Consider the following 25332-nt stretch of genomic DNA (forward strand, 5'->3'; position numbering starts at 1 on the left):
ACACCCTATGCGGGTCCCCTGTCCTCCCCCGTCACCGGGCAGGTCGGGCCTGCCTGCACCTTCTTCTGCCTTCTTCCCCTTCCCCACCCCTTATCCCCTCCATGGAGAGAAATAGACTCCTCTTCTGTCCCTTCTAACCCAAGTCCCTACCCGTCCCCCTCCTCCTTCCTTTCCCCGCCCCCTCCTCCCTCCTGGGGCGAGGGGGGCCTCCCTCCCTCTCCCCCCCTTCTCTCTCTCTCCGAGGGGGGGGATCAGGGGAGGGAGGGGGGGTCCCCCAATCAGCATGTGGCTCCTGGCGTTGTGTCTGGTGGGGCTGGCTGGGGCTCAACGGGGAGGAGGGGGTCCCGGCGGCGGCGCCCCAGGCGGCCCAGGCCTGGGCCTCGGCAGCCTCGGGGAGGAGCGCTTCCCGGTGGTGAACACAGCCTACGGGCGAGTGCGCGGTGTGCGGCGCGAGCTCAACAACGAGATCCTGGGTCCGGTCGTGCAGTTCTTGGGCGTGCCCTACGCCACGCCGCCCTTGGGCGCCCGCCGCTTCCAGCCGCCTGAGGCACCGGCCTCGTGGCCCGGCGTGCGCAACGCCACCACCCTGCCGCCCGCCTGCCCGCAGAACCTGCACGGGGCCTTGCCGGCCATCATGCTGCCTGTGTGGTTCACCGACAACTTGGAGGCGGCCGCCACCTACGTGCAGAACCAGAGCGAGGACTGCCTGTACCTCAACCTCTACGTGCCCACTGAGGACGGTAAGGGCACGGGCACAAGGCCGGGCACCCTGTGGACACAGCCCACAAACGCACACGCAGACCCTCAAGCACAGGACCGACTCCTGCCCCTAAGCTGTGCGTTGATGGGCAGTAAGGGGCAGTGTGTCCCTACAAGCCACTGCGCATCCTCCCAGGTAAGGGTGTCTGCTTATCAGGCAGTCCCAGGAGCACCCTATAAGTAGCCTCTTCCACAGCAGAAACTCTTGGTGCCCAGAAGGAAGGGTAGCTGGCATTAGTACAGGCTCATCCATCCTCTCCCCAATCCCTATCCTCTCCATGTTGGTGGCTGGTGTTCAGGTGACGGATGTCTCCATGGCTGGCTCAGCCACTCCAGCCTTGCCACTATCTCCTGCCTTCCTCCCACTTAGCTATATCCAGTTTAGTTCCAGCTCTACCACGTAGAGTCCCCATACTCAGGCCCACCTGCTCTGACTTCTGTCATATGGCACCTCACAGTCTTTTACCTGAGTTGAGTGCCCTTGCCAGTGGTGCTCAGTGACTCCTTATGGGAGATTTCTGTCCTCTATCCAGAAATCCCTACACAGCCTTGAAGGGTCAGGGAAGCTTCAACTCACAGCATAGTAACCCATCAGGACGTTTTCCTTGGGGTTGAGATACTGTTCTTGTGAATGAGTTCCTGTTCACTGCGTGGTGACAGTGCTTGCTCCCCTGTAGCTCTCCACTCACCGAGGTTAATTAGAACCTCTTCTACTGTCTGCAACAGATCCCAGCTACCAAGGGGGGGGGCAGCATCACAAACAGCCCCCGCATTGCCCTTCTGACATACAATCTCACCACTCCAAACATTAGAACACCTCCACAGAGCAGACTGCTGCACGCTTCCTCCGTCTACTATTTCCAATAATTTCACACCCAGGCCTGGCAATCAGGAGCCCCTAAAGAGTCCCATAGCTCCACACTGTGTACTAAAGTCCTGCAGTAACTGAGTCTCGACTGCTAAAAATGACCATTTGCCCAGCTGACCGTGTATCCAAGTCACTCTCTTTTTTTTAAGATTTCATTTAATTTTATGCACATTGGCGTTTTGTCCTCATTCATGTCTGCATGAGGTCCTTGAAACCAGTTGTGAGCTGCCACGTGGGTGCTGGGGTTTGAACCGGGGTCCTCTGGAAGAGCAACCAGTGCTCTTAACCACTGAGCCATCTCTCCAGCCCTGTGTTCCAATTTTATAGCTCTCAACCCCTTCACAGAGTGCACATGCCCAAGTGCTTCCCTGAAGTGGTGTTCCCTTGCTCTCATAGACTCCGGTGTCCGTGGATGCGAATTGTGCGCTCTGGTAATGGCCACATGTGCACTTTATACCACATAACTCTGCACACAGACTGTGGTTGACAGTGGACAGGCGCCTCTCACCACGTCATCAGCATCCTCAACAGTTGGCTTACTCCATCTCCTCCCTGGAGTTCACTCTTCTGGAAGGTTCAATACTAACAGCGTACAGCTTGCACCAAGATTCCCCTATGCCAATCGCACAATGATGCGTAGACTTTAACCTGCTTATGTCCACCCTAGAGTCTCTCATACGGACCAACCACTGCCGTTTGTCCCAGCCCTGCATTCTAGCTAACTGCTCCTCCCCTGTACAACCATGACTTCTAACAATCTGTCCACAAGATTCACCTGCTCTTCCACAGACCATCTACCCCAGCATCTTTCCACTTTTGAGTCCTTCACCCTAATGTCTCCCATAGACACTCTCTCCATCACTATCCATTGACTCGCCACTGCCACGTGTGTGCGCATGCAAGTGGTTCTTTTGAGAAAGGGTCTCACTCTGTAACCTAGCCTGGCCTAGAACTCACTATGAAGTCCACGCTGGCCTTGAACTTTTGATAATCTTGCTTTACCCTCCTGAGTGCTGAGTTTCCAGGCATGAACCACCATGGCCAATAACGCCTACACTTTCACATAGGCCATCCACGCATGTCTCCCTCCTGGGAGCTTTCTCGTCCCTCCTGTGTGAAACCCCTAACGCTCCTCACCGCTGGACTGGCCATTCCATTGCCACACAAACTGTCTCTTCCCTGCCTCCATACCTCTCATTCCCACACCTTCTGTATTTTTAACGTTGCATATTGCAGACCTGATTGGGGCCTGACACATTCAGGTGATCTCACTGAATCTTCACACCTGCTCTAGGAGGAAGTGGTGCGCACGCACACACGCGCGCTCACACACACACACACACACACACCACACACCTCTTATGGTCATGAATACATGCTGACTTCACCCCTATCCATACCCTCTCACAACAGAGGCTCTGTTCCCAAGTGCATCATCCTGTCAGTCAGTGCTAGCTTGAACCTTGTTGGTCCATCCCTCCTTGAGCCCAGGGAACTCCCTGAGACTGGTCAGAGATCCAGTGCTCCCCTCACCAATCCCCCAATCCAGAAGCAGTCTGACATGAGGCTCTGGGCTGTTAGGACCACTCTATCTCCTGGGACAACACCTACTTTATGTGTCAGACTGGCCCAAGGCACTGTTTCCTATATGCTGTTGGCAGAAGGAATACCCCAAGCGGGAGGAGGGCTCTTTAGCAGTGGACCTAGGGCGGGGCTGGTGATCCTATGGGAAAATCACAATTTGGTGGGGAGGAGAAGAGGCCTGGGCAAGGGGTGAGGTTGGTGGGATTGTGGAGGGATAAGCTGGAGTGGAGGGCAAGACCTGATGACCCCTTTCCCTGCTTTGCCCACATGGGGGAACTGGGACGGGACGAGAAGCCAGGCCCGTGAGTATGGATGGAAGAGAGATGCTGGCTGGTGAGGCTGGGCAGGTGGGCAGCCCCAGCTGACCTACCATAGCCCTTCAGCTGGCAGCAGAGGGCTCTGGAGGCAAGGAACCACAGAATGGTCGGCCCCTAGCCCATCCCACCTTCTGACCTCCAGAACAGCGCAGAGAAGCAGGGTCCTTTCAGCGCAGCCTCTTCTTAACAGCCCGAAGTGGGCAGCCCGTAGTAGGTGGCTGGCCCTGCAAGGAGCCTGCGTGAAAGATGGCCTGGATGGCAAGCCAGCCTGGGTGTCCCTAGGCCCCCCACCCAGTCCCCTAACACGATTTCATTTCCAGCAAGTAGCAAACACACCAAAAAGCCAAATCCTTTCCAGTTAAGCCCTGTGTCTCAAGACAGCCTCAGCCCACTCAGGCACCCCACCCCCAGACCCACCTTTTCTTTGGGGCATGACTTTTTCTGGGGAGGGGAAATTGGGTTATAGAAACGTTTTTCTCTTTTCTTGATTTCTTTTTCTTGCAAACAAATTTTGCTTTTTTTGGCTTATTTTTTCTGCCTCTCCCCACCCTCCCCTTTTCTGCTCTCTCTCCCCCCCCTCCCCATCTACCACCTCCCCTGACCCCATCTTTCCCCACAAAATTGTCCTTTTTTCTCTGTTTTGTGTTCCCGGTCTTAGGTCCGCTCACAAAAAAACGTGACGAGGCGACGCTCAATCCGCCAGACACAGGTAGATTTAAAAATCCCGCTGATGCATGTGGTTGCTTTGAAGAGGACGTTGATGGCCCTGCCCCTAACTAAATGTCCCTGTAGCCCCCGAGGCCCCTCAGTCGTTCTCCCGACTAAAAATGAAAAAGAAAAGAAAAAATTTTAACAATTGGAAAAAAGAATTATGAAAACTTCAAACAAAATGTGAACAGTGTTGGCCCCACTAGTTAACCCTGGAGACAAGCTGGCCCTGGCAAAAGAGAGGTGGAAATGGAAAGCAGTTGGATTGCCAGGAAAAAAAACTGGACAAAATGTTGAGAGTTTGAAAGAAATCTGGACTGCTTTGCAACATGTGGACTGCACCATCTGAAAAAAATGCTTTAATTTGAAGCAAAATAATATTTGAAAAAAATTGACAAATTAATGATATTAATCAAAACATCAGAAGCCTGCTATGATTTCTAACCAAAAGCCTGTCAGACTTTAAAAATGTAAGCATCTGAAGCGAATCAAAGAATTTGGAAATTTTTAAAAACAGGGCCCAATATCTTGAAGTTTCACCACAAAATTTTGAAATAATGCAAAGAATTTTTTTCTTGTTTTCTTTTTTTCCCAAATGGAGCTTTTTGTTTTTTCTTTTCTTGTTGAATCTGCCCCAAGAGCTTCTTGCTTTTTTTGTTGTTGTTTTTTTCTTTCTTCTTTCTTGCTCCTGGTTTTTGTTGGTGGTTTTGAATTCTTGTTGCCCCTGCCCCTCTTCCTGTTCCTTCCCATCTAACTCCCTCCCCCCACACTGGGAGAGGGCTTGCGGGGAGGGTGGGAGAGAAGACATTTAGGACAGGACCCTGGAAGGAAGGACATTGTCACCTGAGAGTTAGGGCTGGAAGTAATAACAGGATCTTGTGGGTGAACAGAGAGAACTCTGGCTCAAGAAGTCCAGAGACAGTCTCCCGAGCAGAAAGCAGAAAGCCAGCCTGCAGGGTTGGAAAGGGCATGTCCTATGACTTGCAGGTTGACCTCTGGCAGGGCGAGGGTGTTGGCACAGGTGCTGGCTACCAGCTGGAGGGGCCCAAACCTGGCTCCCATGGGCAGGAGTTAAGCAAGAGCTCTGCTGCTGAGCTAGACCCCACCAAGCATGCTGAGTTCGAAGAGAGCTGGATTTGACCCCAGCCTCGGGACTGAAATCAGGGTAGCAGCAGGGAAGCAGGTTGTAGTCTTGAGGGCCCTAACAGGCCCTCCCAGACTCCCACACCCTCTCTAGGAATTTTCATTCCTTAGCCCAGTCCAGAGCCTCCTAGCCTCCTGCACGTGGCAGCTGTGTAGAAGATTCCTTTAGAGGATGGCAAGAGGGCTTCCGGGCAGGAAAGGCCAGTTCGGAGGGCGGGGAGTCCAACAGTCCGCTTTACTCTGACTTCATTAAGCAGGCTTTTTCCCACACTGCCTCCTCCTGCCACAGTAATTAGGCTGGGGGTTGCCATGGTAACTGGGGGAGGTGACCTAGAAAGGAATTAGGGCGGGGAGGAGACCAAGCCCCCAGGGACCCTAGGGCCTGGCACCCCTCACCCACAGACTAGGGTGCCATGTGGAGCTAAGGCCCAAGCCTGAGTCTGAGGAGATGCCAGGACCCTCTGAGCACCACCAGCCTAGTCCCAGCCTTAGTTTGCTCTTCCCAAGAGCAGGAAGGAGATTTTGCTGCGTGTGTGGAGGGGTCCCTGGCTTCAGGAGAAGCCCCTTCCTACCCTTAGCCTCTGTTGGGCTTCATGGAAAGTGCGCCCAACATTTGAAGTGTTTGGAGTCATGCTGGCCAATGATGAAGAGGGACCTTCCTCTAGGGTTAGCTGGGGAGGGAGGGAGGGGAATCCGGTCTTGCCCCCCCGCCAGGGATGGTAGTGAGAAGTCCCCTGAGCTCCAGGCTGGTCCTCAGAAGGCCTGGGAGCTCGATGTGCTACTTCTGGTCTGACTGTGTCCTTGTCCCTGATCTTCTGGCCCACCTGCCATCCCCTTCCCACGCAGATATCCGGGACTCTGGGAAGAAACCAGTGATGCTGTTTCTACATGGCGGCTCCTACATGGAGGGCACTGGGAACATGTTCGACGGCTCAGTCCTGGCTGCCTATGGCAATGTCATCGTAGCCACGCTCAACTACCGTCTTGGGGTGCTCGGTGAGGGTGGGCAGCCAATTCTTGGGGGGCAGTCCTGGTGGGCCTGATTCTCCCAAGTACAGCCTTGTAGACTTAGAGCATATCAGGCTCCCTACAGAGGGGGCAAGGACGCTGTGACGCCTCCAGGGAGCCCCCTTCTTCTACCCCTAGGTTTTCTCAGCACTGGTGACCAGGCTGCAAAAGGCAACTATGGGCTCCTGGACCAGATCCAGGCCCTACGCTGGCTCAGTGAAAACATTGCCCACTTTGGAGGTGACCCTGAGCGTATCACCATCTTTGGGTCTGGTGCGGGGGCCTCCTGTGTCAACCTGCTGATCCTCTCCCACCATTCAGAAGGTACCAGCAACCTCCTCGCCTGCCTTCCCTTCCCCCAGACCCTACCGAGTCTCTCCTTTTAGCTGTGACAGCCTAGCCTGAGGTCTGCCTGTCCCACCAGGACTGTTCCAGAAGGCCATTGCTCAGAGTGGCACTGCCATTTCCAGCTGGTCTGTCAACTATCAGCCGCTCAAGTACACGCGGCTGCTGGCAGCCAAAGTGGGCTGTGACCGGGAGGACAGCACCGAGGCTGTGGAATGTCTACGCCGGAAGTCTTCCCGAGAGCTAGTGGACCAGGATGTACAGCCTGCCCGGTATGGGGATGGGAGATGGCTGGGTCCAGGTCTTTACATTCCTAGCTGATTCTAAGGAGGTGTGGTGAGAGGTTCCGGGGCACATTCTACTGGGCAAGGAGAAGGGGGCTTCAGACCCTTCTGGTAGCTGTACCTTAAGTGAAGGTCACTTCATCCCATAGATCAAACACAGGGTTTCACCGAAGGCTTTCAGTGGGTGTTCAGAGAAGCCAAAATGCCCTGAAGGACTCTAGGAGTCTTCCTGTCATGGAGAAGAGTCTTCTAGGCAGAGGGGTGGCTTAAGAGGCTATGGGTCCAGGGAGACCAGCAACTGGATGGTGAGACCTTGCCCCCTTCTCCCCAGCTACCACATTGCCTTTGGGCCTGTGGTGGACGGCGACGTAGTCCCTGATGACCCCGAGATCCTCATGCAGCAGGGAGAGTTCCTCAACTATGACATGCTCATCGGTGTCAACCAGGGAGAGGGCCTCAAGTTCGTGGAGGACTCTGCAGAGAGCGAGGATGGTGTGTCTGCCAGCGCCTTTGACTTCACCGTCTCCAACTTTGTGGACAACTTGTACGGGTACCCAGAGGGCAAGGACGTGCTTCGAGAGACCATTAAGTTCATGTATACGGACTGGGCTGACCGGGACAATGGCGAGATGCGGCGGAAGACCCTGCTGGCCCTCTTTACTGACCATCAGTGGGTAGCCCCGGCTGTGGCCACTGCCAAGCTGCATGCCGACTACCAATCCCCTGTCTACTTTTACACCTTTTACCACCACTGCCAGGCTGAAGGCCGGCCAGAGTGGGCTGATGCCGCACACGGGGATGAGCTACCCTATGTCTTTGGTGTGCCCATGGTGGGTGCCACTGATCTCTTCCCCTGCAACTTCTCCAAGAATGATGTCATGCTCAGCGCAGTGGTCATGACCTACTGGACCAACTTCGCCAAGACCGGGTGAGGGCCTAGGGCCTGGCGGGCTGGGCGGGGCACCCCGTAGGCTGAGGTCCCCTTGCCTTCCCTTGGTCTCCTAACACTTGTGTTCAGGCCCTGAGAGTCGGAGTCACTGGTGTTGGAAAGATTCCTGTCTTTTCTGGGGTGAACTTTCTAGGTGGCTCTGTTGTGACCGCTGTCCGACCGCCTTGGTCTGTCTGTCACTGTGTCTCTGTCTCTATGCCCTCTGGCTTTTGTGTCTCGGCTGCTCTCACCAGCACTGTCTTCCTGTCCCTGGCTGTCTCATGTGCCTTTGTCTCCATTTCTGTCCCTCGGTCACAGCTGTGTAAGTGGATCGCTCCTCTAACCTCATCTCTGTCTTCTAAGTTTTGGTTTGTCTGCCTGTTTCTCCTCCGCCCCACCCCGTATATGAGTGTGTGTGTCTTCTCTTTCCTCTCCCTGTTCTGCCTGTCTGTCTGTGTGTGTTTCTTATCCTCTGTCTCTGTGTTTCCTCTCTCCTCTCCCCATCTGTCTCTGGTAAGATCCCACCATTTACAGCCAGGAAGTGGCGGCGCACACCTTTAATCCCAGCACTTGGGAGGAAGAGGCAGGCGGATCTTTGTGAGTTCGAGGCCAACCTGGTCTACAAGAGCTAGTTCCAGGACAAGCTCCAAAGCTACAGTGAAACCATCTCGAAAAACAAACAAACAAACAAACAAACAAATCCTCACTATTAGCCCAGGCCAAGCCTTGCGTCTTTCTCCCAAGTGCTGGGATTGCAGTCCTATACCGTCATGTCCAACCTTTTCTAGCTCTCTGAATCTCTGCTTCTCCCCCCTCCTGCTGCTCCACCCTCCTCAAGAGCCCCACCCTCACTCCTTTCCTTGCCCTCCTGTGCCCACAGTGACCCCAACCAGCCAGTGCCACAGGACACCAAGTTCATCCACACCAAGCCCAACCGCTTTGAAGAGGTGGTGTGGAGCAAGTTCAACAGCAAGGAAAAGCAGTACCTGCACATCGGCTTGAAACCTCGCGTGCGGGACAACTACCGCGCCAACAAGGTGGCCTTCTGGCTGGAGCTCGTGCCTCACCTGCACAACCTTCACACGGAGCTTTTCACCACCACCACTCGCCTGCCTCCCTATGCCACACGCTGGCCGCCTCGCACACCTGGCCCTGGCACTTCCGGCACACGCCGTCCTCCCCCACCTGCCACTCTGCCACCTGAGTCTGATATTGACCCGGGCCCACGGGCCTATGACCGCTTCCCTGGTGACTCGAGGGACTATTCCACGGAGTTGAGCGTCACTGTGGCCGTGGGAGCTTCCCTCCTCTTCCTCAACATCCTTGCCTTTGCCGCCCTCTACTACAAGCGGGACCGGCGACAGGAGCTTCGGTGCAGGCGGCTTAGCCCACCCGGAGGCTCAGGCTCAGGTGTGCCTGGTGGGGGCCCCCTGCTTCCCACTGCTGGCCGAGAGCTGCCCCCAGAGGAGGAGCTGGTGTCACTGCAGCTGAAGCGGGGTGGTGGTGTTGGGGCGGACCCTGCTGAGGCCCTGCGCCCCGCCTGTCCACCCGACTATACCCTGGCTTTGCGCCGGGCACCGGACGATGTGCCTCTCCTGGCCCCCGGGGCCCTGACCCTGCTGCCCAGTGGCCTGGGGCCCCCACCCCCACCCCCACCTCCTTCTCTCCATCCCTTTGGGCCCTTCCCACCACCTCCTCCTACTGCTACCAGCCACAACAACACGCTACCCCATCCCCACTCCACCACTCGGGTATAGGGGGCGGCTTGGGGAGGGCTACCTCCCTAACCCTCCCCAGCCCAGGCCACTTGAAGGCAGGGAGGAGGACTTGGCACTGGGCTCTTCCCCTGTGGATTTGTCAAACGTCATGGAGCAGCGCTAAGGTGGACATGGGATTCCTCACGGCCATGCGAGTTTTTCCCATGCAGAGAAGCCCATTCTCTTCTCTGGACCTGGGCCTTTGAACACCTGGGGCTATTTTTGCCCTCCGATGGGACACCAGTCTTCGGTGTGTGGAAATGTGGAAGTCTTTTTTTTCCCACGTGGAGGTGTGCTCTCCTCACGAGGGGTTTTCCCATGTGCAGGGTAAGGGGTTTTGTTTCTGTTTCTGCCGCCCTGGACACATGTTGGCCCCCTCGAAGAATTTCTGCGGGGATTTGTACCCCAGAATCCTGTTCCCTCATGCCTTTGCCTTCTCCCCGTCCCACTCCCTGGAGACCCTGGAAGTGATGTGTTCACATACAGTGACCCTTGGCCACTAGACAATACCTGGGGAGCAGCAAGGAAATCACAGGCCCCCTGGACCCCACTCCCCATCCACCCCTGAAAAGCATGTTTCTCTCCCATGGCACAAGTCAGGCGAAGCACGTTCTCCTTGGAGGCCCTCGCCTTCCATAGACAACACCGATTTCCTGCTACAGGGAAGGGAGATCTGTGCATCCCAGCACTGTCTGGAAACTTACCTTCCCATGGTCCAGGACACATTTCACTGAATGGAAACATGTTCTTGCATGTGGATGTGTGTTTCCCAGGCAGAGGGTCCCGCTCTCCCCAGCTCTTCCCTGCATCCCCCCCCGACACCTCAGGCCCAGCACACAATTCCTCCTTACATGGCAGGTGGGGAAAGACTTCAAGTTGACAGAAGCCACGGGGGGGGGGGGGCAGGGGGAGTACAAACCTGGAGGGAGATGCTGAGGTGGGAGGATGTGGGGGGCATGGCACATGTCACACAAGAGGCCATGCATGTTTGACCTCATGGGGCCTGAGGACAGCTTTCCCTCAGTCCTTGAGATCATTGCTCATCCGTGCCAAACTGGGTAGGGGGGTTAGGAGACTCAAAATGTGCCAAGGATCCCCTAAGTCCTAGTCCAGGGAAGGGAAATGCCAGGGACAGGTGGCAGCTAAGCCCCCCCCCCCTTATGTCTCATCCCTGTCATTTCTCCTTAACTGCCTTTCTCCTCCTTCTCCATCACTGGCTCCTTCTTTGATGCTCTCCCCATCTCAGGGTCAGACCAGCCTTCTCTCTTCACCTTCTTTGACCTGCCTCCCCTTCCTGATTGGCTGAGCTGAAGAAAAGGGGCAGTAGAAGGGGGAGGGGAGGAGACGGGAAAAGGTTATGTGGACAGGTCGGGGAGAATGAGGTCAGCTGTACCGAGGAGCAGATGGAGGGGGCCGTGGGGGACAGGGCTTGGGCAGAAACCAGCAGGAAGATTTCAAAAGGAAATGTGGGAGGCAGCTGCCCAGAGGTCTTTAGATTTGGACCTCGGGGAAAAGAACGTCAGGAAAAGTTTAAGGGACGCGGGTGGAGGTGTGACTGAATCCTCTTGTATTGTGTGGCTTTCTGTGGGATGTTAGTGCCAAACTTGTGTAGGGGTAGGGTGCTGTCTTCCACTGACACCCAGATCCAGAATCCTTGGTCTTGAGTCCCCTGTCCTTTTCCCCACTTCTGCCCATGGAAACGTAGTTCTTTTCTGGCCCTTTCCCTGCCTGGTCTAGCAATTCTTGGAACAGCCATGCCTTCCAAATGCTATCAACCTGGGCCCTGAGCCCTGTAAGCGGACGCCCCAGAGCTGGGGTGTGGGGGGGGCTGGGGGACCCCATGATACAGCCACGGACTCCAATGCCCAGCCCCTTTCCAAACAATCCCACATCCCCACCCCAACCCTTTGCGGCTCTGTACACATTTTTAAACCTGGCAAAAGATGAAGAGAATATTGTAAATATAAAAGTTTAACTGTTGGTGTGTCTGCTGTGATGTTAGAGGTGCTGGAGAGGGTACCCAGCCCTGGTTGTGTCTGTCATGTTAGGTGCTGGGAAGAAGTGCCCAACCTTTTTCAGGAAACTCAAGATCTGAGGGGAAATAGCAAGAGAGGTTGCCATATGACGGGATTGGATGGCTAAGGTAAAGAGCAGGATGGGCAAATAGCTAGACACTTGCATCATAGCATCCAGGAGGCTGTTGTAGAGGGATCACAAACTGACCAGCCTCAACTACATGTCTTTAAAAAAAAAATGCAGTGGTGGTGGTGGTGGCACACACCTTTAATCCTAGCACTTGGGAGGCAGAGGCAGGCGGATCTTTGTGAGTTCAAGGCCAACCTGGTCTACAGAGCAAAGTTCCAAGACAGGCTCCAAAGCTACAGAGCAACTCTGCCTCCTAAAACAAAAACAACAACAACAAAATGCTAGACATGGTGTGCACTGTGATCCCAGTACTTGAGAGGAAGAGACAGGAGGATCCGGATTTCAGGACCCGGAGGCCAGGATCAGAAGCTATGTCGGTGGGGTCTAGAGCCTGGTGTTACCTTAGAAGGAACAGGAACTGATGAGAGCAGATGCTAATGGACTAGAGAGCCAGCAAGGCTGGCTAGAAGAGATGCACGCAAGGAACGGTTTGCCCTGCCAAGGCCTGGGCTAAGGTCGGAGAGCCAGCCCTGGGCCTAGCTCATCTTGGCACATTGTGAGGGAAAGCCTCAGTGTCATTGTGACCCAGTCACTCTCAGGGTCAGGCTGGCAGGCCAGTGGGCACTAGGGTTAGTAGGTTGGGGTCCTAAGGGCCCTGGTGGCCCTAGGGACCGCCATGGCCATGGCTGAGAGGCCGCGGCCTGAGTGGGCTTCATATCAAAACCCCAACACCAACAACTGCCAGGACATGGGAAATTCCATCCTCCTGCTGCTGGGTCTCATCATCTGTATCAACATCGGCATCAACCTGGTGACCCTGGTCAGGGGTGGAGGGTGTGGATGGGGGTGGATGGGAGGCAGGCCTGGTTACAAGAACCTACTCGTGGTCACCATGTCCTCCTATACCTAGCTCTGGGGCCGTCTTCGCATCATCTTACACCAAATGTTCCATATCATTTGTGAGAAAGGTAAGAGCATCTGGGTTTGGGGCCTCTGAGCAGCAGAAACCAGGCTTCTCTCCTACCTGACCCTAAGCTGCTCCTTATGACTGAAGGGCAGCTTCTCTCTCAAGGCCTCACTCTCCCTCTCTGTAGAAGCCAGCCTCTCCAACAGCCTCACCTTTCCCCAATTCACAGAAACTACTAAATTATCCTCACCTGGGAGGCAGACCCAGCCCTCAAGGAAGCAGACCTACCCTGAAGTCCATCTTCGATGTACTATGGACCCTGTGAAAATGACCGTGACCCCCCCACCAACTCGTCGTCACCGCCGTAGGGCCTCTTCATCTCGCCGTGCCCACCGCCCAGTACCTTGGGTCCCTGATGCTGACGATGAGAAGCCTCCGCATCAGCACCAGGAAATCTGCTCCCACCACTGGGATGGTCCTAAGGACTGGGAAGGTTTCCAGCCCGTGCAGGAGATCTGGGATCCTTGGACTCAGGATGGTCTAGAGCAACCTCCCCAGACCATCCGCTTCCAGGCACCGGTAGAGGGAAGACCTCTCAAAAGAGAGATCCAGTCAGAGCAGGGCCTAGAGGCCTATGTGTATACTGTGAACCCCCCACCTCCCAACTCAGAGGCGCTGAGCCATAAAAGCAATGGGGTGGGGCTGGGGACAGGTGCCGAGGGTGAGCAAGGACAGTGCCAGCCTCCCTCACCACCCTTCCTGGGTCCAGCAAACATCCCTGAGATACCCCAGCGCCATTCTTCAGGCCGAATAGTGTATGATGCCCGAGATGTCAGGCGCCGGCTCCGAGAACTGACCCGGGAGGTGGAGGCTTTGTCTCACTGTTACCCCTTGGTTTCTGGATCCAGCACAGCTGAGGGGACAAGCCAAGATTGGGTGTATCGTTCCCTGAAGGGAAGATGACTGGGGGAAAAAATAAAAAGGAGAGAAGAGGTGGTTTATGGTGGTCTGAGGGGCGGGTCTTCACAGTGCCCAGAATCCCTGGTTGCTAAGAGAATGACCTCCCTTGAAATAGCCTAGAAGGCCCTGGGAACCGTTGTCAACTTCTTGCCTTCATAAGTCCTGTCCTGAGCCCTTCTCAAGGGCCTTCTTGACTCCAAGGCTCCCAACTGGCCTCTGCCCTGTTTTCTTTAGTGCCCAGAGAAGCCACCAAATCCAGCCAGATCCAAAGGCAGTTCTGATCTAAAGAAAAGGCCTCAGATCCCATGGCCCTAGCTCAGAGGTCTAGGGGGCCCAGGTTTAGGCTACAGATCCAGCAGAAGCAGGGGTCCCTCCAATGCTCTGGTTTCCTTGGGTGAGGGAGGGTCTCTAGGCTCTTACAACTTCCCAGGCAGAACCTGAAGTTCCTGCAATCCTTGAGAATAGATTTAGAAGCAGGAGGTAAAATGACAGGGATACTCTCAAGAGACACCATCTCATCTCTCAGCCTTCTGTGGTTTTATGCCTCTCCATGTCACAAAGTAAAGATAGAGGCTGAAGCCACCAAGTAACCTACTTGTGGCCACAGATACTTAGGGCTTTCTACCCCACCTTCCCCATTCCTGCTGGTGGATAAATTCCCATTGCCAATGAATCAGCCTACATTTTACCATGTGGCCACTTCTGAATATTCCATCCACTGGACCAAAGAGAAAATGAACCCTGCCCCGTTCCCAGATGGCTAAGATTCTCCTATGCCCTATGCATGTGGACCCCAGATTCTCCTATGCATGTGGACACACAATCTTGGGAGCAAGAAACCACGCGCACCCAGGCTGAAGGGGCTGGACATCACCTATGGTGGAGGGACTCCTGGAATGTGAGCATATTTTCTGTGAGTCACCCTGTTTTTGTTTGCATCCAGCTGGAGCTACTGAAGTTTGGTGGTAGCACAAGGCTGTAATCCCGGTTCTCAGGAGGCTGAGGCAGGAGGAGGACTGCAAGTTCAAAGCTAGACAGGTTTACATACCGAGGTGTAGGCTAGAGGGGGCTACAATAGCAAGATGCCACATCAGCAAAACAAAAACTCCAAGCAAAATGTTATTATTTCCAGTTAATTTTATTCTGCGGGGACACAGTAAGCATGCGCTGCGTATTCGGAGACCATAGAAAACACCTTTCCTCCATTTCTGCTGAATAGTTTGCTGTATAAAACATTCTTAGGGGCTGGAGAGATGGCTCAGAGGTTAAGAGCATTGCCTGCTCTTCCAAAGGTCCTGAGTTCAATTCCCAGCAACCACATGGTGGCTCACAACCATCTGTAATGGGGTCTGGTGCCCTCTTCTGGCCTGCAGGCATACACACAAACAGAATATTGTATACATAATAAATAAATATTTTTTTAAAAAAACATTCTTAGCAGGTGGAAGCAGGAATATCAAGGGGTTCAAGAATGTCCTTAACTACGTAGTTTGCCAAGGTCACCCTGGCTTACACGCGACCCTGTCTCAAAACAACACAGAAAATGACTTGTTGGCAGGGTGTAGATGGTGCATGCCTGGAATCCCAGGAATCCCAGCACTCTGGAGGCAAAGGCAGGATGTTTCTTACAAGTTCAAGGCCCGTTAGATCTTGCGTTCCAGGCCAGGGATGATTACATAAGACCCTATTTTATCTTTTTGAGACAGGGTCCTTGGCTGGCCTGGAAGTCACTGCCGCTACAATCATGGTTGGTCTTGAACCTAAAGAATCTGTCCTGTCTCTGCCTCGGGAGTGGTAGGGCTAATGGCATGTGCCACGCCATACCTGGCCCTCTTTTTTTTTTTTTTTCTTTTATTTTTTTAATTAGATGTCTATATGAGGGCACGTATGTGCACTTGAGTGCAGTTGCCAGTGTAGTCCAGAAGAGGGCGTTTGATCCTCTGGAACCAAAGTTCTAATTGTGAGCCACGCAACCTGGGTAGTGGGAACTGAATTTGGGTCCTCTGCAAGAGCAGTATGCCCTCTGAACTGCTAAGCCATCTCTGTATCTCTTGCTAGATTTTATCATTAAAACAAAAACCCCACACTTGCAGCCAGGGTGCTACTTTCATAGATAAATGACTGTTAACCTAGTGTACATGAAAGACTCTGCTCCTCATATCAACACTTACATCTATTTTATGCTTTGTTAACTTTGTGAACTGTTTAATGTTTTTCTAGAGCTAAGAAAACATGTCTGGAAGTACACGGAAGTACTTCACTAATGTGTGTGTGTGTGTGTGTGAGAGAGAGAGAGAGAGAGAGAGAGAGAGAGAGAGAGAGAGAGAGAGAGAGAGATTGAGATGGCATCACTAGCTCCAGGATGGCCTGGAACTAGACCTTGCCTCAGCCACTCCAGCAACCAGGACTGACAGCCCTCTCAATCCAGGCATGAATTGTGTGACATATCAACAGGCTACATATGCTGCCATGTCTCAGAAGAGACATGGATATCTTGACCCTGTGAAGACTATCTCATGACTGTAGCTACCATACTTTCTGATCAGAAACCAGATGAGGGGTGATGAGTGGAGGCGGAGCAGACTGACCTCAAGTGCATCGGGGTCATGTTCTATCAGACAGAGGGCAAGGATAAGCACTGTCATGTATAGAGTCAGATCGATGAATAAAAGAGCTTCTGTCTCTCCATTATGACTCTAACCTGCCTCATTATGACCTGGCTCCCTCTCCCAGATAGTAAGTATCTCTCGGTACTGGCATGAATACAGTGTGGGTTGGGCTGGGTGGGGGGGGTTGGCCCAGGTGGCCTTCGGACCCCCCCACCATGGAAAACCAGCTGTGGCAGGGCACGTTGGGGTGCTGCAATCAATACCAAGAAAGCTCCCAGGATGCTGAGGACATCCTATTCCTGCTGCTGGGTCTCATCATTCTTATCAACATCAGCATCAACGTGACAACTGTGGTCAGTGATCACTGGGGCTCACCCATAGGGATGACGAAAGCTTGCTTCGCTTGCAGAAATGGGTGGGATTGTTGGGAATGGAGACAGTATTAGAAAGTTGGTCTTCATTGCCATCTCCCCACCAACCCCAGGTGTGGCATGGGCTCCAGAATGCCTTAGACAAGATGATCTGCTGGATGTGTCAGAGAAGTAAGTATGCTAGACCACAGTGACACATACACACACACACACACACACACACACACACACACACACACACACGGGGGAGGGAGGGCGAAGAGAGATCCTAAAAAATCAGGACCAAGTTCTTAACCCTGAACTTTTTGGCTCTTGTTTGTAGCAGATGAAGTCCAGGCTACCGAATGTCCCCCCACAGAATCCCCAGCCAATGTCCAGGACGTCCACATCCATTGTGTCCTAGACCCTGTACAAGTGAAGATGGCACAACCCACGCACTGCTCCTCTTCCTCCTACCACTATCTCCGTGGGCGCTATAGCAGCAGGCGCCGCCGTAGGCGCCGCCGCAGCCGCCGCCGTCACCAGCAGGGCAGCCACAACTGCTACCCACAGGGCCGCCCCAGCCACCAGCAGAGGTTTCCAAACAACAGGCGGCTCGCCCACGGCTACCCACCCTTCCGTAAACAACCTCAAAGCCACAAGCCGTCACAGCCGAGGCCACTGCCCTTTTTTGACCTGGAAGACCGGGATTCCCTTCCGGAGGATGACCAGTCCTGTCCGCATCCCAAAAACCCGCACAGGGGCTGGCGAGGTTTTTATAAGCCAATAGGTCGGGCCTCCAAGGTGGGACTGTGGGGCCGCCAGGGCGGAATCCTGGCCAGCCTCCCGTTACCCTCTCTCTACCTGTCACCAGAGCTGCGCCGCTTGCCCAAGCGGGTAGAAGCCAAGTCAGAACTGAGGCTACAGGCTTTCGGTCCCCGTTACTCACAGTCCCGGATTTGGGGTAATGTGGAAGCTGAGCAGTGGGCCTCCTCACCACCACCTGCCCGCAGGCTGCTTCCTAGTCCCTCCTGGGTCACTGTGGGCTACAGCTCTTTCCCTTCAGGGGGCCACATACCGCCTGATGCTTGGGATCAGCGGCGGCGTGGGGTAGATGGCTGTGAGGCACCACCGGCCTTTGCAGGCAGGAACCCCAGGCCAGAGGCCCAGGGGTACCGGGAGCACAACTCCCCACAGTCCCACAGGCAGAACGTCCCTAGCTATACTCACAACCAACCCACCTACAGCCCACCCCAGTCCGTAGGACACATGGGTTACAGCTCCAGGGAATCTCATGAGGTCCGCAGGCGGGCTGCTGACTGGACTGAGGTTTTCCCCTCGAGGCATCCTCTGACCACTTCCACCTCCCTCACGGTATTGGGGGAGGCTTCGTACCAAAGGGCTCCAGCTGCCAGCTCGGGTTTGATGATGCCTCACTCCTCCCAGCCCTTGGCTGAAGTGCAGGTTTCCGATCCAACCCCACCTCCAACCACCTTTGTTCCGCTCAGTCGGAATCCAGGTGGCAATGCCAGCTACCAGGTGTATGACAGCCTGGAGCTGAAGAGGCAGGTGCAGGAGAGCAGAGGGCGGGCCAGCTCCCTGCCACCACCTTCCACCTCAGCTTCAAGGCCCTCTCTACACAGAAGTCGGACAGGGAAACTTAACTGACCAGCAGGTGAATGCGGGCAGCGGAGCAGGGCATGGAGAAAGGAATAAAGAGGAGTCGGGAAACCCTTGTCATTTGTGATTTGGAAATAGCCCTTCTCTCATCAGCCGGGGATTCCTGTTAAGAGAAGCCAGTCTCCCCTTGGCATGACACTCCTGTAGCTCAAGGGGCCATAATACTGCCAGTGGGCCCCTCTTGGTCCTGTCTGCAAAGTCTTAAACTATAAAGTGCGAAGCCCAGGTCTCCAGAGCTTCCACTGGGTTTTAGTTCTTCTGCTTCCCAAAAGAGACAGACTCAGTTCTGCTCAAGAAACAGGGCCTCGAGCCGGCACACACCTTTAATCCCAGCACTCGGGAGGCAGAGGCAGGCGGATCTCTGTGAGTTCGAGGCCAGCCTGGTCTACAAGAGCTAGTTCCAGGACAGGCTCCAAAGCTACAGAGAAACCCTGTCTCAAAACAAAAAACAAAACAAAAAACCCAAAGAAACAAAACGACAATATTAATAAAAGGATAGTAGAACGCAAGAACCTGGGACCAGGGCTTGGCAAAGGGGGCTCTTTGGCTGAGTACTTGCCGCTTTTGCAGAGGACCTGGATTCAGTGTCCAGTGCCCATGTGTGACTCACAACCATTTGTAATTCCAGTTCCAGGGGACCCGATGTCCTCTTCTGACCTCCATGTATACCAGGCAAAATGTGACACACATATATACAGTCAAAACACTCATATACATAAAATAAAATTGGGGGGAGGGAAGGGAGAAAAAGGGACTGAGGTCAGATATCTGGCAGATAAAAGCTGGGCTGGAGAGATGGTTCAGTGGTTTAAGAGCACTGGCTGCTCTTCCAGAGGTCCTGGGTTCAAGTCTCAGGTCTCACATGGCAGCTCATAACTGTCTAACTCCTGTTCCAGGGGATCCAACACCCTCACACAGACATACATGCAGGCACAACACTGATGTACACCAAATTAAAATAATAAAAAAAAAATAAAGCTTGAGGTCAAGCGCAGGAAGACGACCAAGGCACTAGACTCAGCCAGGGCTTCCCAGTCTTGAGCCATCAAGGGCTGAGACTCTGGGCTTTCTACTGCAGGAGTGATGACCTCAGCTCACTGTGGGGGGGATAGTTGATAAAACGGAGGGGTGCTGGCCTGCCTATAGGTTTATGTTGCTAGGACCTGGTTACTAGGGAGCTTCATCCTGGACCCTTCTCTTCCACCATCCTATTGTGATCCCAATCACCTGTTCCATTATGATGCAGGCCTTCTCCCCTCCCCCACTAGGGAAGTCTGCTTCCTAGTATGTGGGGGCCATGGGGCCCAGGTAGTCCTAGGACCCCAGGTTATGGGTGAACAAGTCTACCACGGAGCCCAACCATGCTCTGGCACCAACCTCAGGAGATGCCAGGATTTAGGAGATTCAATTCTGCTGATTCTGGGCAGCTTCATCTTGCTCAACGTGGGAATCAACGTGGTGACTCTGGTCAGGGAAGGGTCTGGGCAGCAGGGTGAATGGGGCAGGGTCTGGGCAGCAGGGTGGATGGGGCAGGGTCTGGGCAGCAGGGTGGATGGGGCAGGGTCTGGGCTGGGCAGCAGAGTGGAGGGGGCAGGGTCTGGCTGCAGGGTGGACAGGGCAGTGTCTGGCTGCAGGGTGGACAGGGCAGGGGCTGGCAGCAGGGTGGAGGGGGCAGGGTCTGGGCAGCAGGTGGAGGGCAGGGTCTGGGCAGCAGGTGAAGGGGGCTCTGGGCTTCCTTTGCTTGTTTGTTTTGAGACAAAGTCTCATTATGTGGCTCGATTTGAATTCCAAACTTAAGGATTAAGGAGGTCTCCTTGCCTCAGTCTCCTGAGTGCTATCATTACAGTCGCGTTCCACCATGCTTAGCCTGAGATCTGGGGTGTTCAAGGGGCTAAAGTGGAAGGGCTGCTAGGATACGGTCAGACAAGTGTCAGCCTTCGGGGCTCTCCTCACTTCGGGGCTCTCCTTCCTCTGCTTCCCTCAGCTCTGGAAGCATCTGAAGAACTCACTGCGGATTCTTTTCCATCACTTTTTCCCCAAAGGTGAGTGGGTGCCTGCGTGGTCTCTGGGGTATGTGGCTTGTCCCCTTTGCTCCAGTCCCGGTTCCCACCTGGGCACCTGTCTTTCCCTGCAGACAAACTAGCCGCTGGTCTGAGCAGCCGCCCCATGTACATGCGCTGCATCGCGGACCCCAAGAACCTGTGCTCAAGGATGTCTTCCCGATTCCATCGCCCTGGTTTCCTCCTGGGGCATCTCAATCACTTTGACTCTTGGATACCAGACACAAATGACGAGAACGTTTCTAGGTGCTGTTGGATGCCACCCCAATGTGGACACGGCAGAGCTCCTATAGAAGCCCCGTGGGAACTGTGGAAAGAGGGACTGATGGGAGCTGGGGAAGCCCCTCAGGGCACAGTCATGAAGACTCAGGCGTCTTTATTTTTTAGGTCAGAGGTTTCTCCCCAGATTCCAAAGATATGCCAGCTGAACACAAACATAGTTCCACCTTCCTCACCTCAGGAGAACAAGACTAGGTCAGATGACAGCCCACCCCATGCTCTGGCCCAGCCTCTAACTTCTTCCTCAACCAACTCTCAACAGCTCCCCTCCACTCAGTCCCAGACTCAGCCTTCAGAACCCACTCAGTTAAGGGCACAGGGCCTTGAGTATACCTCAGCCCGAACCCCACCAGCCCACACACCAGATTTTACCTCAGCTCCTATCCCAGCCCTCAGTGAAGGCCCAATACCAGCTAAGGCTTTACCCCCAACCCCCACCCTGCCCCATCCCCCAGTCCATGCCCCAACCCATAGTCAAACCCAGAGCCTGCCCCCTCTCACACTCCAGGGGCCAGCCCACAACCCTGAGCAAACCTCAGCCCACACATCCCCTCAACTCCCAATCCAGGCTCCTGCTGATGCTTCCTTCCAATCCCAAGGCCATGACCCAGTCCAAATGCTAGTACACACCTTGACCCACCCCCACGCTGACAGACCTGAGCAAACATCTCCAGCCTCAGCGCATGAGCCACCCCATTCCCTACTTCCCTCGTGTACCCATACCCCAGTGCCTAGCCCAACCTCTGCCCCAGCTCCTTGCGGTCTGGCCCCTGTCCCAGCCTGTGCCCCAGCTCCTGCTCTAGCGCTGTCCATGACCATGATGACTACCCAAGCCTCTGGTCAAGTCCCTGTCACCACCTCTACCCCTACCCTACCTCCTGTTCCTTCTATGCTGACTTCCTTTTACCCCCACCTCTCCACTGGCCATACGGTTTATGATGCTCGTCGAGTAAAGCAGAACATCTCCTGTAAGCACAGCTCCCAAAGCTCGAGGTGTTTCAGGAAGGACTTGAACATCTTCAGGCCCCAGGAAGCGAAGGGTCTGGTAAATTCTGGCACTGTTGAACAAGCACAAAAGCATAATGGGGAAGACAGTGCTGAGCCTCCCGCCGGCTCTGTACTTGGTTACGTGGAGTTGGGGAACATAGAATGGAAGATCTCAGATAATGCCAAAGAGAAGTTCTCCAAGCCCAAGACCTTCCCTTTCTGCAGCTTTCATCCTTGCTGTTCTGAGAGCCAAGACAGAGACTCCCCGGCGCCAGTCTACCCCAAGTTTCTGGTCTACACACAGGCTGTCACTCCTTCTAAGCCTTGTTTTCATTCTCCAAGCACTGCTCAGTACAAGCCGCCCCCCACGCCTGCACCGTGTACTCTTGCTCTGCCCCTTGTTTCTCCCAGAACGTTTATGGTTCCTCAATCTACCCTTCAGAAGCCCCCCAACCTAGCGCAAACCCCTTCCTTTCTCTCAGCCTCCAAGTCTCCTCAGGCTGCTCACTTCTCTATCCCTCCTCAGTTCTCCACTACTTCTCAAACCTTAGTCCAACCCCTAAACCCTGAGAATCAAAACTTTAACCAAGACTTTGGCCTTCAAACAGCCCCAACCCTTGTCAACAATTCTAGAGTTCCCAGGAACTCAAGTCTTACCCAAGATCCAGGACTCCAGAAGAATCCAAGTCTTACCCAAGATCCAGGAATCCAGAAGAATCCAAATCTTACCCAAGATCCAGGACTCCAGAAGAACCCAGGTCTTGCCCCAAATTCAGGACTCCAGAAGAACCCAGGCCTTTTCCCAAATCCAGGAATCCAGAAGAACCCAGCCTTTGCCCAAAATCCAGAACACCAGAAGAACCCAGGCCTTGCCCCAAATCCATGCCTTCACAAGAACTCAGGTTACTACAAGCTTCCAAGCTGTGTTCAAGAGTCTTACCTCTGCATGAATCCAAGCATTTCCCAAGACGCTTGCCTTCAAAAGAATCTAGCTATCACTCAAGATTTCGGCCTAAAAAGTTCAGATGCTGGTGTTCTTAGGCACTTAGGTTTCCTGCAGCCTTCCAGCCTCCACAGGAATATAACATTCAATCAAACATCTGGTCCAAGGACTTTGAGTTTTATGCAAGACTCTGTCATCTACAGGAATGTTGCATTAAACCAAGACACTGTAATCAACAAAAATAAAGGTGTCTCCCTAGTAACCGACGAAAAGAGGCCAGACCCCCTTCAAGATTCTGATGGTAACAATGGTTTAGGAAATGTACAATATCCAGGAGTCTGCAGGAGTGTAAACCTGACTCAAGACACTAGACCACAGAAGATCTCGAGCCATACCCAAGACACTGAAATTAATAAAAGCTCTGGACTTAACCAAGAATCTAGTCCCCCCAAGAGCCCAGGTCTTGTCCAAACCTCTTGCCTCCATAAGAGCTCTGGTCTCACACAAGACTCAGGAGACAAGAATTTAAGCCTTACCCAGAATCCTGGAATCTACAGAGTCCCAGCTCTGTACCAAGACACTGACTCCCACAACAGTCTTGGCCTAATCAATGTCACCACAGCAGAAAAACGATCAGACCTTAACCAAGATGTTGGCGTTTATAGTTCAGAACACGGCCAAGATCCTAACCTTCAGGAGTACCCAGCAATTGATCAAGATTCTGGCTGTCAGCAGGACCCAGCACTTGGCCAAGGCTCTGGCTTCAAGACTCCAGGCCTTACTCAGAAAGCTGGCCTCTGTAAGGACTCAGGCCTTATCCCAGACTCTGGCCTCAACAAAAAAACAAGCTTTGTTCCAGGTACTGATTCTGCCCAAGTCTTGGGCGCATTTCAAACACTAAAACTGACGTCTTCCCCAGTGGAATCCCTTGAAGGTAAGGCGACTTCTCAGAAGGACAATACAGAGCAGCATATGTCCTGCACTTCTATCCCAGTCAACCAAAGCTCATGCCCTTCCAAGGACCAAGTGCTCTCCCCTGACCTGAAAACTTTTTCAGAGGTCCCTGTCCTGATTGAGCTACAACCTCCCTCCCAAAGGCTAAACAGCCAAGACTGGGTATACCACACCGTAGACACAGCTGTTTCGAGCTGCCAGAAGTATCGCCAGATGTCTGTACCTCCCCAACTCAGCCGGAAGTCCCATTGCCCTGGACCAGGCACCCGGACAGGTCACGTGGTCTTTGATGCCCGTCAGAAACAGTTAGTAACTAGCAGGGAAAAGTGTGAAGCTCTGTCTCCCAGGCGCCCTCGTCCAGAAGCACCCAAAAACTCAGAGGCGACCCAGAAGGAATGGGGATATCAAAATGTGATGAGGACCTTGGACAAGGAGGGGGCAGATACGCATCAGAAATAAAGAGGCAAGAGAAGCATTCTGTGGTTGTTTGAGGCTCTCCATCCCAGCACTACCACTTCCATAGGCTGTCCTCATCTTAGAGACACAGAACACGTGCCTCTTCTTCCTCCACAGCTCCATAGTTAAGCCCGTTGTCTTCCAGGCTCAAGAGTTGTGTGTCAGGAACAAAGATAGTAGCCACTATCCAAATGTAACTGTTAGGATGTTAATTAAAATTTAAAATTTTCACCAAGCGTTGTGTTGCACACCTGTAATCCCAACACTTGGTGGATGGAGGTAGGAGGTTTAGGAGTTCAGAGAAATCTGCAGCCATATAATGAGTTCAAGATCAACATGGGTTACTTGAAATCCTGTCTCAAAAAATTTTTTTAAAGGTTTTTAAAAAAAGATTCTGAGAGGACTGGAGAGACAGCCATCTGTAATTCCCAGCATTCACCTGGTGTCTCACAGTAGTCTGTAACTCCAGTTCCAGGGCCTCGATGCCGTCTCATCATCTGGCCTCTGTGAACACTGCACACATGGTACACAGTTATATATGCAGACTATTACACACATAAAAAATTAAATTTAAGCTGGGCAGCGGTGGCGCACGCCTTTAATCCCAGCACTCGGGAGGCAGAGGCAGGCGGATCTCTGTGAGTTCGAGACCAGCCTGGTCTACAAGAGCTAGTTCCAGGACAGGCTCCAAAGCTACAGAGAAACCCTGTCTCGAAAAACCAAAAAAAAAAAAATTAAATTTAAGCTGGGTATAGCAGTGAATGCCTTTAATCCCAGCACTCAGGAGGCAGAGGCAGTGGATCTCCATGGGTTCAAGACCAGCCTGGTCTACACAGCTACATGGACTCAGTCTCCAAAATATATATATGAGCTGGGTAGGGAATTCACACCTGTAAGATCAGAATGCAGGATCCAGGCAAGGTTATTTCCAGGTTGAGCCCACACAGAACTACATAGCAAGAGCCTGTGGAAAAGACAAAAACAATTCCTATTCTCTTCAGTGTCTTTAAGTTCTGACAGCTACAGACTCAAGACGTTTCTATCATAGAAAAAATTTTTTATTTTATTTTATTGGTGTTTTAGCCTATATGTATATCTGTGTGAGGTTCCTGGATCTTGGAGTTACATACAGTTGTAAGCTGCCATGTGGGTGCTGGGAATTGAACCCTGGTCCTCTAGGAGAGCAGTCAGCGCTCTTAACCACTGAGCCATCTCTCTAACCCCCCCCAAAAAAATTTAAGACAGGTTTTTGCTATGTAGCCCGGGCTAGCTATGAACTCATTCTGTAGGCTATGCTGGCC

General features: G+C 53.4%; 4 protein-coding genes across 6 annotated transcripts; all 4 read left to right on the plus strand.

The window, feature by feature from the left end:
- The first annotated feature begins 283 nt into the window (after window positions 1-283).
- Nlgn2 (neuroligin 2) lies at window positions 284-11681 on the plus strand. Of its 2 annotated transcripts, none has more exons than XM_038328511.1 (7): window positions 284-740; window positions 4187-4237; window positions 6226-6375; window positions 6526-6711; window positions 6812-7004; window positions 7348-7944; window positions 8825-11681. In XM_038328511.1, the coding sequence occupies exons 1-7, from the start codon at window positions 284-286 to the stop codon at window positions 9699-9701; spliced, it is 2511 nt and encodes an 836-aa protein (XP_038184439.1). In that variant the 3' UTR covers window positions 9702-11681. The 2 variants fall into 2 exon arrangements, with proteins under 2 accessions (XP_038184439.1, XP_038184440.1); XM_038328512.1 differs by lacking the exon at window positions 284-740 and adding an exon at window positions 3431-3558.
- An 841-nt stretch (window positions 11682-12522) lies between these two features.
- On the plus strand, window positions 12523-13716 carry Spem1 (spermatid maturation 1). The gene is made up of 3 exons (XM_038324699.1): window positions 12523-12666; window positions 12757-12814; window positions 12983-13716. The coding sequence occupies exons 1-3, from the start codon at window positions 12523-12525 to the stop codon at window positions 13714-13716; spliced, it is 936 nt and encodes a 311-aa protein (XP_038180627.1).
- Window positions 13717-16537: 2821 nt separating this feature from the next.
- Spem2 (SPEM family member 2) lies at window positions 16538-18340 on the plus strand. 2 transcript variants are annotated; one of them, XM_038324696.1, is made up of 3 exons: window positions 16538-16675; window positions 16807-16864; window positions 17016-18340. In XM_038324696.1, exons 1-3 carry the CDS (start codon window positions 16538-16540, stop codon window positions 18338-18340), a joined length of 1521 nt encoding a protein of 506 aa, XP_038180624.1. The 2 variants fall into 2 exon arrangements, with proteins under 2 accessions (XP_038180624.1, XP_038180625.1); XM_038324697.1 differs by having other exon boundaries at window positions 17019-18340.
- Window positions 18341-19681: 1341 nt separating this feature from the next.
- Spem3 (SPEM family member 3) lies at window positions 19682-24034 on the plus strand. Its single transcript, XM_038324691.1, has 4 exons — window positions 19682-19819; window positions 20337-20402; window positions 20549-22436; window positions 22473-24034. Exons 1-4 carry the CDS (start codon window positions 19682-19684, stop codon window positions 24032-24034), a joined length of 3654 nt encoding a protein of 1217 aa, XP_038180619.1.
- The last annotated feature ends 1298 nt before the right edge of the window (window positions 24035-25332 follow it).

The sequence above is a fragment of the Arvicola amphibius genome, chromosome 4, assembly GCF_903992535.2.
Source record: "Arvicola amphibius chromosome 4, mArvAmp1.2, whole genome shotgun sequence".
NCBI lineage: Eukaryota > Metazoa > Chordata > Mammalia > Rodentia > Cricetidae > Arvicola > Arvicola amphibius.

Coding starts and splice junctions, on each gene's coding strand:
- Nlgn2 (XM_038328511.1), top strand. CDS start 284: ATGTGGCTCCTGGCGTTGTGTCTGGTGGGGCTGGCTGGGGCTCAACGG. Junction 7,005..7,347: donor CAGGATGTACAGCCTGCCCG/GTATGGGGATGG, acceptor CCTTCTCCCCAG/CTACCACATTGCCTTTGGGC. Junction 7,945..8,824: donor ACCAACTTCGCCAAGACCGG/GTGAGGGCCTAG, acceptor CTGTGCCCACAG/TGACCCCAACCAGCCAGTGC.
- Spem1 (XM_038324699.1), top strand. CDS start 12,523: ATGGCCATGGCTGAGAGGCCGCGGCCTGAGTGGGCTTCATATCAAAAC. Junction 12,667..12,756: donor GCATCAACCTGGTGACCCTG/GTCAGGGGTGGA, acceptor TCCTATACCTAG/CTCTGGGGCCGTCTTCGCAT. Junction 12,815..12,982: donor CCATATCATTTGTGAGAAAG/GTAAGAGCATCT, acceptor CCCAATTCACAG/AAACTACTAAATTATCCTCA.
- Spem2 (XM_038324696.1), top strand. CDS start 16,538: ATGGAAAACCAGCTGTGGCAGGGCACGTTGGGGTGCTGCAATCAATAC. Junction 16,676..16,806: donor GCATCAACGTGACAACTGTG/GTCAGTGATCAC, acceptor CACCAACCCCAG/GTGTGGCATGGGCTCCAGAA. Junction 16,865..17,015: donor CTGCTGGATGTGTCAGAGAA/GTAAGTATGCTA, acceptor TCTTGTTTGTAG/CAGATGAAGTCCAGGCTACC.
- Spem3 (XM_038324691.1), top strand. CDS start 19,682: ATGGGTGAACAAGTCTACCACGGAGCCCAACCATGCTCTGGCACCAAC. Junction 20,403..20,548: donor TTTTCCCCAAAGGTGAGTGG/GTGCCTGCGTGG, acceptor GCGGACCCCAAG/AACCTGTGCTCAAGGATGTC. Junction 22,437..22,472: donor AGGACTCCAGAAGAACCCAG/GTCTTGCCCCAA, acceptor AGAAGAACCCAG/GCCTTTTCCCAAATCCAGGA.